Source organism: Oncorhynchus keta, chromosome 34, assembly GCF_023373465.1.
Source record: "Oncorhynchus keta strain PuntledgeMale-10-30-2019 chromosome 34, Oket_V2, whole genome shotgun sequence".
NCBI classification, from domain to species: domain Eukaryota; kingdom Metazoa; phylum Chordata; class Actinopteri; order Salmoniformes; family Salmonidae; genus Oncorhynchus; species Oncorhynchus keta.
The window spans coordinates 48,168,229-48,185,661 of NC_068454.1; the positions used below are offsets into that span (position 1 = coordinate 48,168,229).

At 43.3% G+C, this 17,433-nt stretch overlaps 1 protein-coding gene across 23 annotated transcripts in view; it reads left to right on the top strand.

Annotated features, from left to right (window-relative positions):
- Positions 1-17,433, top strand: part of LOC118367218 (E3 ubiquitin-protein ligase MYCBP2-like) — a 307,475-nt gene that overhangs the window by 181,605 nt on the left and 108,437 nt on the right. For all 23 annotated transcript variants that reach the window (XM_035750395.2, XM_035750391.2, XM_035750396.2 and 20 more), the window contains 8 exons: positions 6,693-6,793; positions 10,376-10,594; positions 14,016-14,238; positions 14,622-14,740; positions 15,897-15,984; positions 16,497-16,546; positions 16,744-16,916; positions 17,104-17,248. In XM_035750395.2, the coding sequence (XP_035606288.1) occupies positions 6,693-6,793; positions 10,376-10,594; positions 14,016-14,238; positions 14,622-14,740; positions 15,897-15,984; positions 16,497-16,546; positions 16,744-16,916; positions 17,104-17,248 (1,118 nt within the window). The remainder of the gene's footprint in view (positions 1-6,692; positions 6,794-10,375; positions 10,595-14,015; positions 14,239-14,621; positions 14,741-15,896; positions 15,985-16,496; positions 16,547-16,743; positions 16,917-17,103; positions 17,249-17,433) is intronic.

A 17,433-nucleotide genomic window follows, 5' to 3' on the forward strand; every position in this document is an offset into this window, starting at 1 on the left:
GCCTTGATGTTAGTTGAGAACGACAGGGTGTTATCCAGGATCACGCCAAGGTTCTTAGCGCTCTGGGAGGAGGACACAATGGAGTTGTCAACCGTGATGGCGAGATCATGGAACGGGCAGTCCTTCCCCGGGAGGAAGAGCAGCTCCGTCTTGCCGAGGTTCAGCTTGAGGTGGTGATCCGTCATCCACACTGATATGTCTGCCAGACATGCAGAGATGCGATTCGCCACCTGGTCATCAGAAGGGGGAAAGGAGAAGATTAATTGTGTGTCGTCTGCATAGCAATGATAGGAGAGACCATGTGAGGTTATGACAGAGCCAAGTGACTTGGTGTATAGCGAGAATAGGAGAGGGCCTAGAACAGAGCCCTGGGGACACCAGTGGTGAGAGCGCGTGGTGAGGAGACAGATTCTGTGCCACGCCACCTGGTAGGAGCGACCTGTCAGGTAGGACGCAATGTTTATGTTGCCAAGCGTGGGCTTTTTTATCTGCGCCTTCGGAGATGCCCAACTCGGAGAGGGTGGAGAGGAGGATCTGATGGTTCACAGTATCGAAGGCAGCCGATAGGTCTAGAAGGATGAGAGCAGAGGAGAGAGAGTTAGCTTTAGCAGTGCGGAGCGCCTCCGTGATACAGAGAAGAGCAGTCTCAGTTGAATGACTAGTCTTGAAACCTGACTGATTTGGATCAAGAAGGTCATTCTGAGAGAGATAGCGGGAGAGCTGGCCAAGGACGGCACGTTCAAGAGTTTTGGAGAGAAAAGAAAGAAGGGATACTGGTCTGTAGTTGTTGACATCGGAGGGATCGAGTGTAGGTTTTTTCAGAAGGGGTGCAACTCTCGCTCTCTTGAAGACGGAAGGGACGTAGCCAGCGGTCAGGGATGAGTTGATGAGCGAGGTGAGGTAAGAGAGAAGGAGTTTTAGATTCCGTCTCTCACAGTTGAAGTGTACCGATGATAAAAAATTACAGACCTCTACATGCTTTGCAAGCGGGAAAACCTGCAAAATCGGCAGAGTATCAAACACTTGTTGAAATCAATTCCAACACTTCTATAACAGGCACAAAATACTAAAAAACAGATGTTTAATTGCTATAAATCCATACGTAGACACTTGTTGCACAGTCCTCAGTAATAAACAGGAAGGGACAGCTCCAAATTTACTAGAGAGGGGTCGAACTCGACGGGTCATAAAAAAAACCTCCATAAAATTAACAAAATAATAATGATCACCACAAATAATAACTGTAGCAACCCTGTGTTTATAAACATGGATATCAACTTGACCACTTCAGCATGGTTTTGTGGCACAGTTGATGCCACGCAGGGCTACAAGCCAGAAGGTTGAGGGTTCACCGACCGCCATGGACAAGCTCACTTTCCCTGCCTGGCTCATTACACTATGATGAGAGCCAGCTGCAGACAATGATCAGCTAGAGGGAAATGTGATTGTCATTGCTACAGTGGGGAGAACAAGTATTTGATACACTTCCGATTTTGCAGGTTCTCCTACTTACAAAGCATGTAGAGGTCTGCAATTTTTATCATAGGTAAAACTTCAACTGTGAGAGACGGAATCTAAAATCCAGAAAATCACATTGTATGATCTTTAAGTAATTCATTTGCATTTTATTTCATGACATAAGTATTTGATACATCAGAAAAGCAGAACTTAATATTTGGTGCAGAAACCTTTGTTTGCAATTACAGAGATCATACATTTCCTGTCGTTCTTGACCAGGTTTGCACACACTGCAGCAGGGATTTTGGCCCACTCCTCCATACAGACCTTTTCCATCCTTCAGGTTTCGGAGCTGTCGCTGGGCAATGCGGACCTTCAGCTCCCTCCAAAGATGTTCTATTTGGTTCAGGTCTGGAGACTGGCTTGGCAACTCCAGGACCTTGAGATGCTTCTTACGGAGCCACTCCTTAGTTGCCCTGCCTGTGTGTTTCGGGTCGATGTCATACTGGAAGACCCAGCCACGACCCGTCTCCAATGCTCTTACTGAGGGAAGGAGGTTGTTGGCCAAGATCTTGCGATACATGGCCCCATCCATCCTCCCCTCAATACGATGCAGTCGTCCTTTCCCCTTTGCAGAAAACCATCCCCAAAGAATGATGTTTCCACCTCCATGCTTCACGGTTGGGAGGGTGTTTTTGGGGTTGTTCTCATCCTTCTTCTTCCTCCAAACACGGCAAGTGGAGTTTAGACCAAAAAGCTCTATTTTTGTCTCATCAGACCACATGACCTTCTCCCATTCCTCCTCTGGATCATCCAGATGGTCATTGGCAAACTTCAGACGGGCCTGGACATGCGCTGGCTTGAGCAGGGGGACCTTGCGTGCGATGCAGGATTTCAATCCATGACGGCGTAGTGTGTTACTAATGGTTTTCTTTGAGACTGTGGTCCCAGCTCTCTTCAGGTCATTGACCAGGTCCTGCCATGTAGTTCTGGGCTGATCTCTCACCTTCCTCATGATCATTGATGCCCTACGAGATGAGATCTTGAATGGAGCCCCAGACCGAGGGTGATTGACCGTCATCTTGAACTTTTACAACAGTTGTTGCCTTCTCACCAAGCTGATTGCCTATTGTCCTGTAGCCCATCCCAGCCGTGTGCAAGTTTTGTCCCGATGGCCTTACACAGCTCTCTGGTCTTGGCCATTGTGGAGAGGTTGGAGTCTGTTTGATTGAGTGAGTGTGTGGACAAGTGTCTTTTATACAGTTAACGAGTTCAAACAGGTGCAGTTAATACAGGTAACGAGTGGAGAACAGGAGGGATTCTTAAAGAAAAACTAACAGGTCTGTGAGAGCCGGAATTCTTACTGGTTGGTAGGTGATCAAATACTTATGTCATGCAATAAAATGCTAATTAATTACTTAAAAATCATACAATGTGATTTTCTGGATATTGTTTTTGATTCCGTTTCTCACAGTTGAAGTGTATGATACAAATTACAGACCTCTACATGCTTTGTAAGTAGGAGAACCTGCAAAATTGGCAGTGTATCAAATACTTGTTCTCCCCACTGTATATACTATACATTTTCTACCAACAGGTTTTTGTGCCAATGCACCACACACATACGGGGACTCGTCTGATGTCGGTACAGCCGATCTGCCAACTTATGTCTGTAGCATCCAAACAATTTGGGCTAAACCCTAATATGTCCCCTCTGTGGAAAGTTGAGACTCTCGCAAACACGTACATGTCAGTTGCTCTAGGACCCCCACAATACCAGTCTGAAGGTACCCGGTACCAGTTGAACAAATGAATGGAAGTTTAGTGCCAAAAATAATGAGCACAAAATCTATCTCTCTCAGATATAGGAAAGACACTTCATAACAAACTTTGTTTAGATTTTTTGGGAGAACTATATGTTGTTCCATGTAGTGAATCTATTATTCAATGAGTTTGTATGGGCGAATAGCAGTAAGGTCAAATAAAAATGTTAATTAAAAAAAATATGATATTTTCTTTGATACTTCAATGGGTCTTAAAAATCTAAATCAAATAGCAAAATGATCCTTGGTATGACCTTCTTCAAACAAGTCCATATAGCTTAGTGCTCCCCCCCCCCTCCTCCCCTCCGGGCTTAGACTTGAATGGGTTACAAGTTGAATGACAAGCATTAGATACGTTCGAGGTCAGAGGTCGGCAACTAGGTTAATGGAAGGGCCAATTTATTTCTGAGCAAATATTTGGCTGGACAGAAGATATTTATCATAAAAGCAGCTCAATTCTTATACTGTAGGCTCTCACTACAAATTGAACATGATTTGAACACATCTGGTTAGTATGTAGTCAATTCAATGACAATAACATATTAATTTCAATCTGTTTACACTGATAATATCAGCCCCTTTTTTCAAATTTCGCCTGAAATGACATACTCAAATCTAACTGCCTGTAGCTCAGGCCCTGAAGCAAGGATATGCATTTTCTTGGTACCATTTGAAAGGACGTTTGTGGAAATGTGAAAGAAATGTAGGAGAATATAACACAATAGATCTGGTAAAAGATAATACAAAGAAAAAAACAACCGTTCTTTCTAAAAGAAAACTGTACCATCTTTGAAATGCAAGCAAAAGGCCATAATGTATTATTCCGGCCCAGATTCAATATACATTTTTGGCCACTAGATGACAGCAGTGTATGTACAATGTTTTAGACTGATCCAATGAACCATTGCATTTCCGTTCAAACTTTTGTATCAAGGCTGCCCAAATATGCCGAGTAAGTTTTAATGTTGCTGGACCCCAGGAAAAACTAATGGGCATTCTAAATAAATACAAATACTCCTGGACTAAAAAGCACGCTGAATGTAAAATCTCCACGCCAAAACATTCTTGTCCAGGGATTTCCGTAAAGCTGCAATATGTCACTTTTTGGGCAACCCTACCAAATCCACATAGAAATATGAGTTGTAGATCTGTCATTCTTAAGTCTAAGAAGTGGTAGATCTGCACCATGTGTGCTATTTCTATGCTTCCTGTTCCAAAGTTTTATTTTCAGACAGCCGAAAATGCAATCTTTTTGATTATTGAAAATATATTTTACAGTTGTTTAAATGGTACAATGATTCTCTAAATGATGCTGTACATTGCTTGTTTTGTCACATAATCTGATATTAGGAAAACTATTTGAATTTTAGCAACCAGAAAATGGAAGAGCTATTTTTGTACGTTGCACATTTAATCTGGGTCCAGAAACGGCTCAGCATTTGCTCTTATTTGTTTAAAAAGCAGTTCTCCTAAAACACCCGGTCTACCTCACTTCATTTATATCCTGTAGATTTAGTGATCATCCGACACACTCCCAAAGTATACTACATGATGTTCCGCATTTCTCCTTTGAGTTGGGAAAACCTGCTTTAAGTTAGTGTTCTTCATTCCTGTAATGACATTCCAAGATGTATAAGAGCTGGATGTCCTGGTTTCATTAGGTCACTTTAAGACTGTAATATAGGACATTTATTGTGGACTGCACTTGTAAAATGTAATAGTTTCTGCTCTGTATGTCATTTTATCTGTTTGAACTGTTTGTGTTGTTGATTGTTGTAACACAGGGCACGATTTAAAAAGAGAGCCTGGTCTCAACTGGGATTCCCTGTATAAATAATGGTTAAAACCTTTTAAAAAGAAAACCAGCCCTATACAGTTCCTTCGGAAAGTATTCAGAGCCCTTGACTTTTTGTTACGTTACAGCCTTATTCTAAAATGGATTCAAATAAAACAATTTCCGCAGCAATCTAAACACAATACAACACTTTATGTAATTGTATGAAAAATAAACAAAAGAAACACCTTATTTATATATGTATTCAGACCCTTTGCTATGACACTTGAAATTGAGCTCAGGTGCATCCCGTTTCCATTGATCATCCTTGAAATGTTTCTACAACTTGATTCGAGTCCACCTGTGTAAAATTCAATTGGTAAGACACACCTGTCTATATAAGGTCTCACAGTTGACAGTACATGTCGGAGCAAAACCCAAGCTATGAGGTTGAATGAATTCCCCGTAGAGCTCCGAGACGACAGGATTGTGCTGAGGCAAAGGTCTGGGTAAGGGTACCAAAACATGTCTCCAGCTTTGATGGTCCCCAAGAACACAGTGACCTCCATCAATTTTAAATGTAAGAAGTTTGGAACCACCAAGACTCTTCCTAGAGCTGGCCGCCTGGTCAAACTGAGCAATCGGGAGAAGGGCCTTGGTCAGGGAGGTGACCAAGAACCCGATTGTCACTCTGATACAGCTAAAGTTCCTCTGTGGAGATGGGAGAACTTTTCAGAAGGGCAACCATCTTTGCAGCACTCCACCAATCAGGCCTTTATTGTAGAGTGGCCAGACAAAAGCCACTCCTCAGTAAAAGGAACATGACAGCCCGCTTGGTTTGCCAAAATTCACCTAAAGACACTGACCATGAGAAACAAGATTCTCTGGTCAAATGTCACGTCTGGAGGAAACCTGGTACCATCCCTGCGGTGAAGCATGATGGTGGTAACATCATGCTGTGAGGATGTTTTTCAGCGGCAGGGACTGCGAGACTAATCAGGACCGAGGCAAAGATGAAGAACGGAACAAAGTACAGAAAGATCCTCGATGAAAACATGTTCTAGAGCACTCAGGACCTCTGACTGGGGCAATGGTTCGCTTTCCAACAGGACAACGACCCTAAGCACACAGCCAAGACAATACAGGAGTGGTTTTGGGATAAGTCTATGAATGTCCTTGAGTGGCCCAGCCAGAGCCCAGACTTGAACCTGATTGAACATCTCTAGAGAGACCTGAAAATAGCTGTACAGCAACAACGCTCCCCATCCAACCTGACAGAGCTTGAGTGTATCTGCAGAGAAAAATGGGAGAAACTCCTCAAATACAGTTGTGCCAAGCTTGTAGCGTCATACCCAAGAAGACTCAAGGCTCTAATCACTGCCAAAGGTGCTTCAACAAAGTACTGAGTAAAGTGTCGGAATACTTATGTAAATGTTATATTTCACTTTTTAATGTTTTATTAATCAGCCAACATTTCTAAAAAGCAGTTTGTGCAAGATTGATTAGGGAAATAAACTATTTCATAAATTTTAGAGTAAGGCTGCAAACTAACAAAATGTGGAGAAAGTCAAGGTTTCTGAATACTTTCCAAAGGCACTGTATGTCCGTATAATTCAAACCTGTGCTCTTGTCTGCAGCGGAGGACATCCCTGAGCTGCTGAGCTCTTCCAGTCTGTTCTCTATGCTGCTCCCCCTCATCCTGGCCTACATCGGCCCTGTGGCTACCTCAGTACCCAAGGTGAGATGTGGTAAATGTTGCCTGTGAAGTAGGTTCTATTTTTTTTACTGCTGTATCTAGTCAAAGGTCCCTAAGGTGAGTAAGGTTTTTTTTCAAGAACTACATTGATCCAGCCCTGCACTCTATTTGAAGCTACATGTATTTTTTTTGCTAGTTTTATCCATTTTTCTCCACAATTGGTAGTTAGTCTTGTCCCATCGCTGCAACTCCGTACGGACTCGGGAGAGTCACAGCTCAAGAGCCATGTGTACTCCAAAACACGACCCTGCGACACCACATTGTTTCTTGACACACTGCTTGCTTCACCCGGAAGCCAGCTACACCAATGTGTCGGAGGAAACGCTGCACAACTGGCTACCGAAGTCAGCTTGCAGGCGCCCAGTCTCCCACAAGGATTCGCTACAGCGTGAGTGGACAAGGACATCCCGGCCGGCCAAACCCTCCCCTAACCAATTGTGTGCCGCCTCATAGGTCTCCCGGTCACGGCCAGCTGTGACACAGCCTGGTATCGAACCCGGGTCTGTAGTGACGCCTTAAGCACTGCAATGCAGTGCCTTAGACCACTGCTCCACTCGGGAGGCCCTTTGAAGCTACATTTGTGTTGTTTTTAAATAGTCAAAACAACTTGCAATAACACTGTCAATAATCACACCAAGAATGGGGATGCTTTCTTGGAGTGACATGACTCCGATCCACATCTCCCTATTGAGCTCTGGACACAGCTCTTTAAGGAACATCTCCAGGAGGATGCAAAGGAGATTCTTGTTGGCACTTGTCTCCTGAAGTGCGTTGAAGACCTTGATGCTTCCATATCTGGCATTCTGCTGTCCCACCCAGTTATGTAGTGTGCCTGCAATGTTGTTGAGTGGCTTATTTTAGGCTCTCTCCTTGGTCTCCTGATGTTCAGCATCTGTCCTAACATTGTTGTGGATGGCTCGTTTTTGTTGGGCCAGAAGGTGTCCCTGAAACTGTTGATGTAGTGCACAAGCATATTCTCACTGAGTACCCAGTTGATAGTGTCTCTTATCTGCTAGTTGCGACTTGAACTAGTCCAATGAGTATTTTCCGAACCCACTTGAAGATGCCTCTGAGTTTAAAGATCTCCCCTATGAGCATGAAGCAGAGTTCTGCCAGGCCATCCCTCTTCCTGTCCATCTCATCCTCATAGTCACGGTTATCCTCGGGCTCTTCTCTGTGAGAGAAGAAGTCTCAAGGGACACTCTCCAGAATAGTGGCCAGGAAGGAGGAGGAAATTGTTAGGAAGTCCATGACCTTCAAGTGCTCTGGACAGGGGCTGTGGAAGGCATAGAGCTCCTCACTCTGACACATCTGCATGTCAGTCAGCATTTTCTCCTTGTTTTTAGACTGCTCAAGGAATGTTTGTTCAACAGAATGGCCATTTATTGATGGAAGGCAGCTGGACCTTTTTTCAAGAAGGGGAAAGGTAATCTCCCTGTGCAGTACCTAAACATGCACAGGAATGCTATGTTACACTGACTGTTCTGGAAGTAGTCGCTTTGCAGGAGGCTCACATTTGACGAAGTAGCATGGTATCTGCTTCTCCTCAGCCCCAGTGATGAGGGCCCTACAGTGCCCCAGTTTCTCACAACATCAGACAGTCAGGGAAATGTGAACCTACAAGTCGCTGTGCTCGTTCTCCATTGCCCAAATCTGGCATTTACCTGGCATTTACATTACAATTTGTTGTAGAACATGTGCAGCTTGATGGCACCGTAGCTGGCTTGCTCGTTGATCCCTTTGCTGCCCTCATCCAGTGCCCTTTCCCCATGTTCTCGAAGGACAGGTAGTATTCCTTTATGGTCTCGTAGGTGTAGGCCTTCGTGGTGCTCCAGCTGAAACATCACCATGCGGTTGATGGACTCAGGGTCACTGAGTACCTCCACCGGGGGCTTCAACACTTTGGTGGCGATGACCTCCACCAACACCACTTGCAGGCTATTGGAGTGGGCTTTGCGTGTGGATAGCAGGCACAGCGAACCGCAACTCCTCATTGGGGGTGCGCAGGCATTGGGGGTGCGCAGGCATTGCCTTTTGAATGTTAACCTGTTTTAAGGTCTTACTCACATTGGCTATGGCGAGTGTGATCACAGTCATCCAGAACAACTGATGCTCTCATGCTTGTTTCAGTGTTATTTGCCTCGAAGCGAGCATAGAAGTAATCCAGCTCCTTTGGTAGGCTTGTGTCACTGGGCAGCTCTTGGGTGTGCTTCCCTTTGTAGTCTGTAATAGTTTGCAAGCCCTGCCACATCCGACAAGCGTAAGAGCCAGTTTAGTACGATTCGATCTTAGTCCTGTATTGATGCTTTGCCTGTTTGATGGTTCATCGGTGGGCATAGCGGGATTTCTTATGAGCTTCCGGGTTATAGTCCCAATCCTTGAAAGCACCAGCTATACTCTTTAGCTCAGTGCGAATGTTGCCTATAATCCATGGCTTCTGGTTGGGGTATGTACGTACAGTCACTGTGGGAATGATGTCCTCAATGCACTTATTGATGAAACTAGTGACTGATGTGGTGTACTCATCAATGCCATCGGAAGAATCCCGGAACATATTCCAGTCTGTGCTAGCAAAGAAGTCCTGTAGTTTAGCATCTGCTTCCTCTGACCAGTTTTTTATAGACTGAGTCACTGTTGCTTCCTGCTTTAATTTTTGCTTGTAAGCAGGAATCAGGAGGATATAGTTATGGTCCGATTTGCCAAATGGAGGGTGAGGGAGAGCTTTGTACGCATCTCTTGGCCCGCCTGTTAGCTTGCTCGAAGCTTGTTCACGAAAATCAGAAAAGCAATCAAATGAACCGTTTACCTTTGATCTTCGTAATGTTTTCACTCACGAGACTCCCTGTTTCACAGCAAATGTTCCTTTTGTTCCATAAAGATTATTTTTATACCCAGAAAACCGACGTTTGTTCTGTCGCGTTATGTTCAGAAATCCACAGGAAAGAGAGGTCGCAGACGTAAATTCCAAATAGTCTTCAAAATGTCCACAGAAATATGTCAAACGTTTTTTATAATCATTCCTCGGGTAGTTTTTAAAATATATATTTGATAATATATCAACCGAGTGTGTAGCTTTTTCCATAACAGCGGGAGCTACAATGGCCAGTTCACTCAATTGCGCACCAACTCACTCTGAGAGCCCCCACCCCTCCACTTTTGCAATGTGATCCGTCACGCTCATTTTTCAAAATAAAGGCCTGAAACTATGTCTAAAGACTGTTGACACCTTAGGGAAGCCACAGAAAAAGGAATCTGGTTGATATCCCTTTAAATGGAGGACAGACATTTCAAAATAAGAGGCTCTTCCTGATTGGATTATCCTCAGGCTTTCGCCTGCAATATCAGTTCTGTTATACCCACAGACAAGATTTTTAGTTTTGGAAACTTTAGAGTGTTTTCTATCCTAATCCGTCAATTATATGCATATTCTAGCATCTGGTCATGAGAAATAGGCCGTTTACTTTGGGAACGTTATTTTTCCAAACATAAAAATAGTGCCCCCTAGCTTCAAAAGGTTAAGTGAAACAGAACTAATGTGATTTATTTTTTTAAATTCCACATCAGGCCGCAGTGGAAGTCTTTGGTCTGGTCCAGGAGTTACTTCCTGCTGCCTCCGCTCTGAACCAGAAATATGCCCCACCGGCTTTCAACCCCAACCAATCAACAGACAGCACTACGGGCAACCAGCCGGAGCAGGGCCTATCAGCTTGCACCACCTCCAGTCACTATGCTGTGATAGAGAGTGACCACCCTTACAAGCAGGCCGGAGTCGCACAGTATAAGGTAACGCCACACTCATACACACACACGGAACAGTAGGACTATTCACAACATAGGAATTCTTAGTCAAGGGTAAAAAAAAATAAGTACATGTAAAATTTTATATATATATACATACATACATACATACATGCATACATACATACATACATACATACATACAGTGTGGCAAAACATACATAGGATTTTGTAGGATTTTTTTTTATGAATTTATTTGCAAATTATGGTGGAGCATAAGTATTTGGTCACCTACAAACAAGCAAGATTTTGTGGCTCTCAAAGACCTGTAACTTCTTCTTTAAGAGGCTCCTCTGTCTGCCACTCGTTACCTGTATTAATGGCACCTGTTTGAACTTGTTATCAGTATAAAAGACACCTGTCCACAACCTCAAACAGTCACACTCCAAACTCCACTATGGCCAAGACCAAAGAGCTGTCAAAGGACACCAGAAACAAAATTGTTTCGAAGAAAGTGACAGAGATGCTGGTTAACATGCTCAACATCTGCTCTGACGACGAGCTCATGTCTGAAGGAGACGACACATGCGAGGATAAAAAAAAAAAACACGCCCTGTTATTTTTTTTATATATATTGACTTTCAATGTGCACCAGGCTGGGAGGACTGAATCTGCAATAGGTAAGCAGCTTGGTTTGAAGAAATCAACTGTGGGAGCAATTATTACGCAATGGAAGACATACAAGACCACTGATAATCTCCCTCGATCTGGGGCTCCACGCAAGATCTCACCCCGTGGGGTCAAAATGATCACAAGAACGGTGAGCAAAAATCCCAGAACCACAAGGGGGGGGACCTAGTGAATGACCTGCAGAGAGCTGGGAAAGTAACAAACCTACCATCAGTAACACACTACGTCGCCAGGGACTCACATCCTGCAGAGCCAGACGTGTCCCCCTGCTTAAGCCAGTACATGTCCAGGTCTGTCTGAAGTTTGCTAGAGAGCATTTGGATGATCCAGAAGAAGATTGGGAGAATGTCATATGGTCAGATGTAACCAAAATATAACTTTTTGGTAAAAACTCAACTCGTCGTGTTTGGAGGACAAAGAATGCTGAGTTGCATCCAAAGAACACCATACCTACTGTGAAGCATGGGGGTGGAAATATCATGCTTTGGGGCTGTTTTTCTGCAAAGGGACCAGGACCACTGATCCGTGTAAAGGAAAGAATGAATGAGGCCATGTATCGTGATATTTTGAGGGAAAACCTCCCATCAGCAAGGGCATTGAAGATGAAACGTGGCTGGGTCTTTCAGCATGACAATGATCCCAAACACACCGCCCGGGCAACGAAGGAGTGACTTCGTAAGAAGCATTTCAGGGTCCTGGAGTGGCCTAGCCAGTCTCCAGATCTCAACCCCATAGAAAATCTTTGGAGGGAGTTGAAAGTCCGTGTTACCCAGCAACAGCCCCAAAACATCACTGCTCTAGAGGAGATCTGCATGGAGGAATGGGCCAAAATACCAGCAATAGTGTGTGAAAACCTTGTGAAGACTTACAGAAAACGTTTGACCTCTGTCGTTGCCAACAAAGGGTATATAACAAAGTATTGAGAAACTTTTGTTATTGACCAAATACTTATATTCCACCATAATTTGCAAATAAATTCATTAAAAATCCTACAATGTGATTTTCTGGATTTTTTTTCTTCTCATTTTGTCTGTCATGGCTGAAGTGTACCTCTGCTGAAAATTTACAGACCTCTCTCATATTTTTAAGTGGGAGAACTTGCACAATTGGTGGCTGACTAAATACATTTTTGTAAACACACACACACACACACACACACACAGTACCAGTTTTCTTTATTTGTACTATTTTTTCTACATTGTAGAATAATAGTGGACATTAAAACTATGAAATAACACACATGGAATCATGTAGTCACCATAAAAGTGTTTTACAGATTCTTCAAAGTAGCCACCCTTTGCTTTGATGACAGCTTAGCACACTGTTTGCATTCTCAACCAGCTTCACCTGGAATGCTTTTCTAACAGTCTTGAAGGAGTTTCCACATATGCTGAGCACTTGCTGGTTGCTTTTCCTTCACTCTGCGATCCAACTCATCCCAAACCATTTCAATTGGATTGAGATTGGGTGATTGTGGAGGCCAGGTTATCTGATGCAGCACTCCATCACTCTACTTCTTGGTCAAATAGCCCGGAGGTGTGTTGGGTCATTGTCCCGTTGAAAAACAAATGATAGTCCCACTAAGTGCAAACTAGATGGGATGGCATATCGCTGCAGAATGCTGTGGTAGCCATGCTGGTTGTGTGCCTTGAATTCTAAATAAATCACTGACAGTGTCACAAGCAATGCACCATCACACCTCCTCCTCTTTGCTTCACGGTGGGAACCATACATGCGGAGATCATCTGTTCACCTACTCTGCGACTCACAAAGACATGGCAGTTAGAACTAAAAATCTCCAATTTGGACTCATCAGACAAAAGGACAGATTTCCGCCAGTGTGATGTCCATTGCTTGTGTGTCTTGGCCCACGCAAGTCCCTCCTTTTTATTGGTGTCCTTTAGTAGTGGTTTATTTGCAGCAACTCTACCATGAAGTCCTGATTCACACAGTCTCCTCTGAACAGTTGATGTTGAGATGTATCTGTTACTTGAACTCTGTGAAGCAATTATTTGGGCTGCAGTTTCTGAGGCTGGTAACTCTAATGTACTTATCCTCTACAGCAGAAGTGACTCTGCGTCTTCCATTCCTGTGGTTGTCCTCATGAGATCAAGTTTCATCATAGCACTTGATGGTTTGTGTGACTGCACTTGAAGAAACTTTCAAAGTTCTTTACATTTTCCGTATTGACTGACCTTCATGTCTTAAAGTAATGGACTGTCATTTTTCTTTCCTTATTTGAGCTGTTCTTGCCATAAAATGGACTTGGTCTTTTACTAAATAGGGCTATCTTCTGTATACCAATCCTATCTTGTCACAACACTGATTGCTCAAAAGCATGAATAAGGAAAGAAATTCCACAAATTAACTTTTTAACAAGGCACACCTGTAATTGAACTGACTACCTCATGAAGTTGGTTGAGAGAATACCAAGTGTGTGCAAAGCTCTCAAGGCAAAGGGTGGCTACTTTGAAGCAGTATACTTGTACCCAACACTTGTTTGGTTGCTACTTGATTCCATATGTCTTATTTCATAGTTGTGATGTCTTCACTATTATTCAACAATGTAGAAAATATAAAAAATAAGTAGGTGTGTCCAAACTTTTGACTGGTACTGAATATTGGCGCTGATAGTCACATTGGACTTCCTACTAGGGCACACTGCCTCAGTGCTAAAAGTGTAACTCTGGTTCATATGCACATGTATATATGAGCGTGGATGATTTCCTTTAATTGTTTCTTGGCTTTGACCATCCTCTCCCCCACCACACCTCAGGTGTCGTTCCCGGACTGCGTGCGGTGGACCACCATCGAGTTTGACCCCCAGTGTGGCACGGCTCAGCCCGAGGATGTCCTCCGCCTGCTCATCCCGAGCCGCTCAATCCACCTGTCCAGCCTCGGCACCAAGCCCCTGGCCCATGACACCATCAACACCTGGGTGGAGCTCAAGAAGATCTCCGGCTCCAATGGCTGGCCCACCACCGTTCTAGTGCTGCCAGGTAAGATAAGAGGTCAAACTATTCACCTCCAGTCAGATGACACTCTTTGACAAAGCTTTTATTTTTAGGCTCTGATCCATGCATAATTATTGTTCTGTGGCTAATGCTGAGTGGGCAAAACTGGTTGTAATGACTTAGTTTCAAACAGATTTGCCGTTCGGGTTTTTTGTTTCAGTAGGAAGGCATTTCATTTGACTAGCTAATTAAAATGACACGCAAGGAAACAAATCATCTGAACCAATCGAAGGTTAGCTTATAGATCGATTCGGGGAAGCTCAATCTCTTCAATGGACAGCTCTGCTAATCTACATCAAAGTAGTCCCCTGTCCTCCCTGCTGTCAATATCACCGTATCACCTGTGTGTTCTTCCTCTGGGATTCCAGGAAACGAGGCCCTGTTCTCCTTGGAGACGGCCTCTGACTACGTAAAAGACGAGAAGGCCTGTTTCTACGGCTTCAAATGTGTTGCAGTGGGATACGAATTCAACCCTGGACCAGATGAGGTAAAGGGGAACTTGTTTTTGCATGTTAAAGGTGTTGTTTACCCCAAAACAAGATTTTCCTATTCTTGTACTGTCTATAGTCAGGAAAAGTTTTTTGACAACAAATGATAGATTTAGATATGCTGTTAGAAAATCTTGAATTGACGATTATTGCTCATAATTCGTCACGACCGTCAAGCTTGGCCTCTGTCCCAGGCCTTGATTTCCACAACTCATTGTGTCCTGATCCCTCCACCCCTCTCGAGCTGTCCGCTCATCAAGCTTGTATGCATCTCGAACAGGGCAAAATACATATGCTTGCCTGAGCAGCAGAGAAAGTTCCTTAATAAGTACATTAAATTCACACAATGATTCAGCCCTCTAGCCTACAATAAGGAAAAATATCTCATCATATTTTTTTTAAACATGTTTCGTTTCCAAAAAGGAGCTTGCTTTGAAGCTTGAATTGGGGTAGGGAAAGACATTGCAAGTGCCACACATTGTTATTGGTATAGATGCAGATCAACTACAGCAATTTACATGCGTGTTTATCTGGTAACAAACATACTATTTGTTGTGCTTCAGCATTTAAACGCAGCTGGAAACACAGCTGCTCCTCCGCTGCAGCTTCGACACTGGTGAAATGCATGTCTGAGTGTGCCGAGTGGAAAGTGGGAGAGGAGAGAGGGAGGAAGAGATGGTAGCCATTCACATACTCTTCTCGCTAGATCACTTAAAATGCAGTGAATTTATCCCTTGCTTGCTACCAAGTTACATTCACTGTAGACACTTGTGAAAAATGTAATCCACAGTTGGTTCACTGGCTCCAACCACACGTGAAATGTTGTCAGTTATGGCTTTATCTGAGAGTTTTAAGTCATTTGATGGAATGCATGCATGTATAAACTGAAATTGGAGAATATATTCCCCTTTAAGTCAAATGTAAAAAAAATGATAGGTTTCCCTGTAAAATTCTAACTTGAACTTACTTTACTGTATTCACTGAGGTGTGTGTGCATTTCATCAACAAAAATAGTGACATTATTTGAAAAAATCTATAACTAAACAAAAATTATTTTTAGATGAGACAAAATTAGCAAATATCTGACAAAAGGGACTGGACAAGAGATTTTGGAGAGATTGAGAGCTTTTCCGTAATGAGCATTGTGTGTTTCAGGGTATTATCCAGCTGGAGAAGGAGTTGGCATACTTGGGCAGTGTGTGTGCTGCTGCTCTTATGAAGAAGGATCTGGCTCTGCCTATAGGTGAGGGAGATGCAAGAACATTACAACATGGTAGAACTGATAGGGAAAACAGGAGAAAAGATATTGAACTTCAACTCATATTCTTTCAAAACAAGTACCAGGTTCTTAGTTCTCATTATTGAACTTTACTGTTGTTTTTCATTTTCAGCTAAAGTGCAAATATATGGTCTCTATATTGGTGCCCTTTCACTTTACATTGGAGTGCAATGGAGCAGAATGTTATTTTTTCTCTTTTCAAAACTGGTTAATAATTTAGTCCAGGACATTTTATGACTTTAAAGTTGAAAATCTCAATTTCAGTGCATCTTTTTTTTTTAATTGGTTCTGTGCAGTTGTAAATCAAACAAATACACATGTTGATCATCAAATGTTTTTTACATTTCATATTATTTTAGGAGAAGTAGTGAATCGTGCAAGGGTGCCAATATATTTGACCGCAACTTTATGTGCATGTAAGATTATAATTTGCACTAAATGGCATATACTGTTTTATACTCCGTACTTTTTTCCAGGGAACGAACTTGAAGAGGACCTTGAGATTCTTGAAGAGGCCTCCCTCCAGGTATTCTGATGTCATTTAACTTTTTTTAATGAAAATCACATTGTGACATAACAAAAGCTGTCAAAGGTGTAACCATGACTTATGAAAAATCACAATGGACACATTTCTTCCATCAAGCCTTCGTCAGCATGTAACCATGACATACCTCTGTCTCCACCCCCTCTCCTTCCCACCTTAACTCCCCTCTCTCCCCACAGGTGTGTAAGGCCCACTCAGGTATCCTGGGCAAGGGGCTGGTCCTGTCCCACTCCCCCACCATCCTTGAGGCTCTGGAGGGCAACCTGCCCCTGCACCTGCAGACCAACGAGCACTCCTTCCTGGAGGACTTCATTACCTGTGTGCAGAACTCCAGCGGAGGACGCCTGGCCAGGTGAGAGAAAGGAAGAGAGAGTGTAGACACAAAAAACGTAGGCCCGGACACACATTCCCACATGCACACGCACACTAAGCATGGACGTACGTACACACACAAACACACACTACTGTGAAACAAATATCAGCTCATGGCCAGGTTGTCAAGAAATAGATTAATGCATAAATGCCCCTCCCCCCTCCAGGTGGCTGCAGCCAGACTCGTACGCAGACCCCCAGAAGACGTCTCTGATTCTGAACAAGGATGACATCCGCTGCAGCTGGCCCACCACAGTGGCCGTCCAGACCAAAGACCAGTACGGAGACATAGTGCATGTGCCAAACATGAAGGTCAGGTTTTATTTTTCAGTTTTTGTTTTTCTCTCTTACCTCATGTAAAATAAAGCCTACATCATCACATTATTTTGTAGTGACAGTGATCATCCACTTATTTTTTTGTACACTTCCTATTCAGACTGTTAGCTAACATGTTGTTCAGACTTGGTTGAGAAAGCTAGCTACCAAGTCACTGGAAT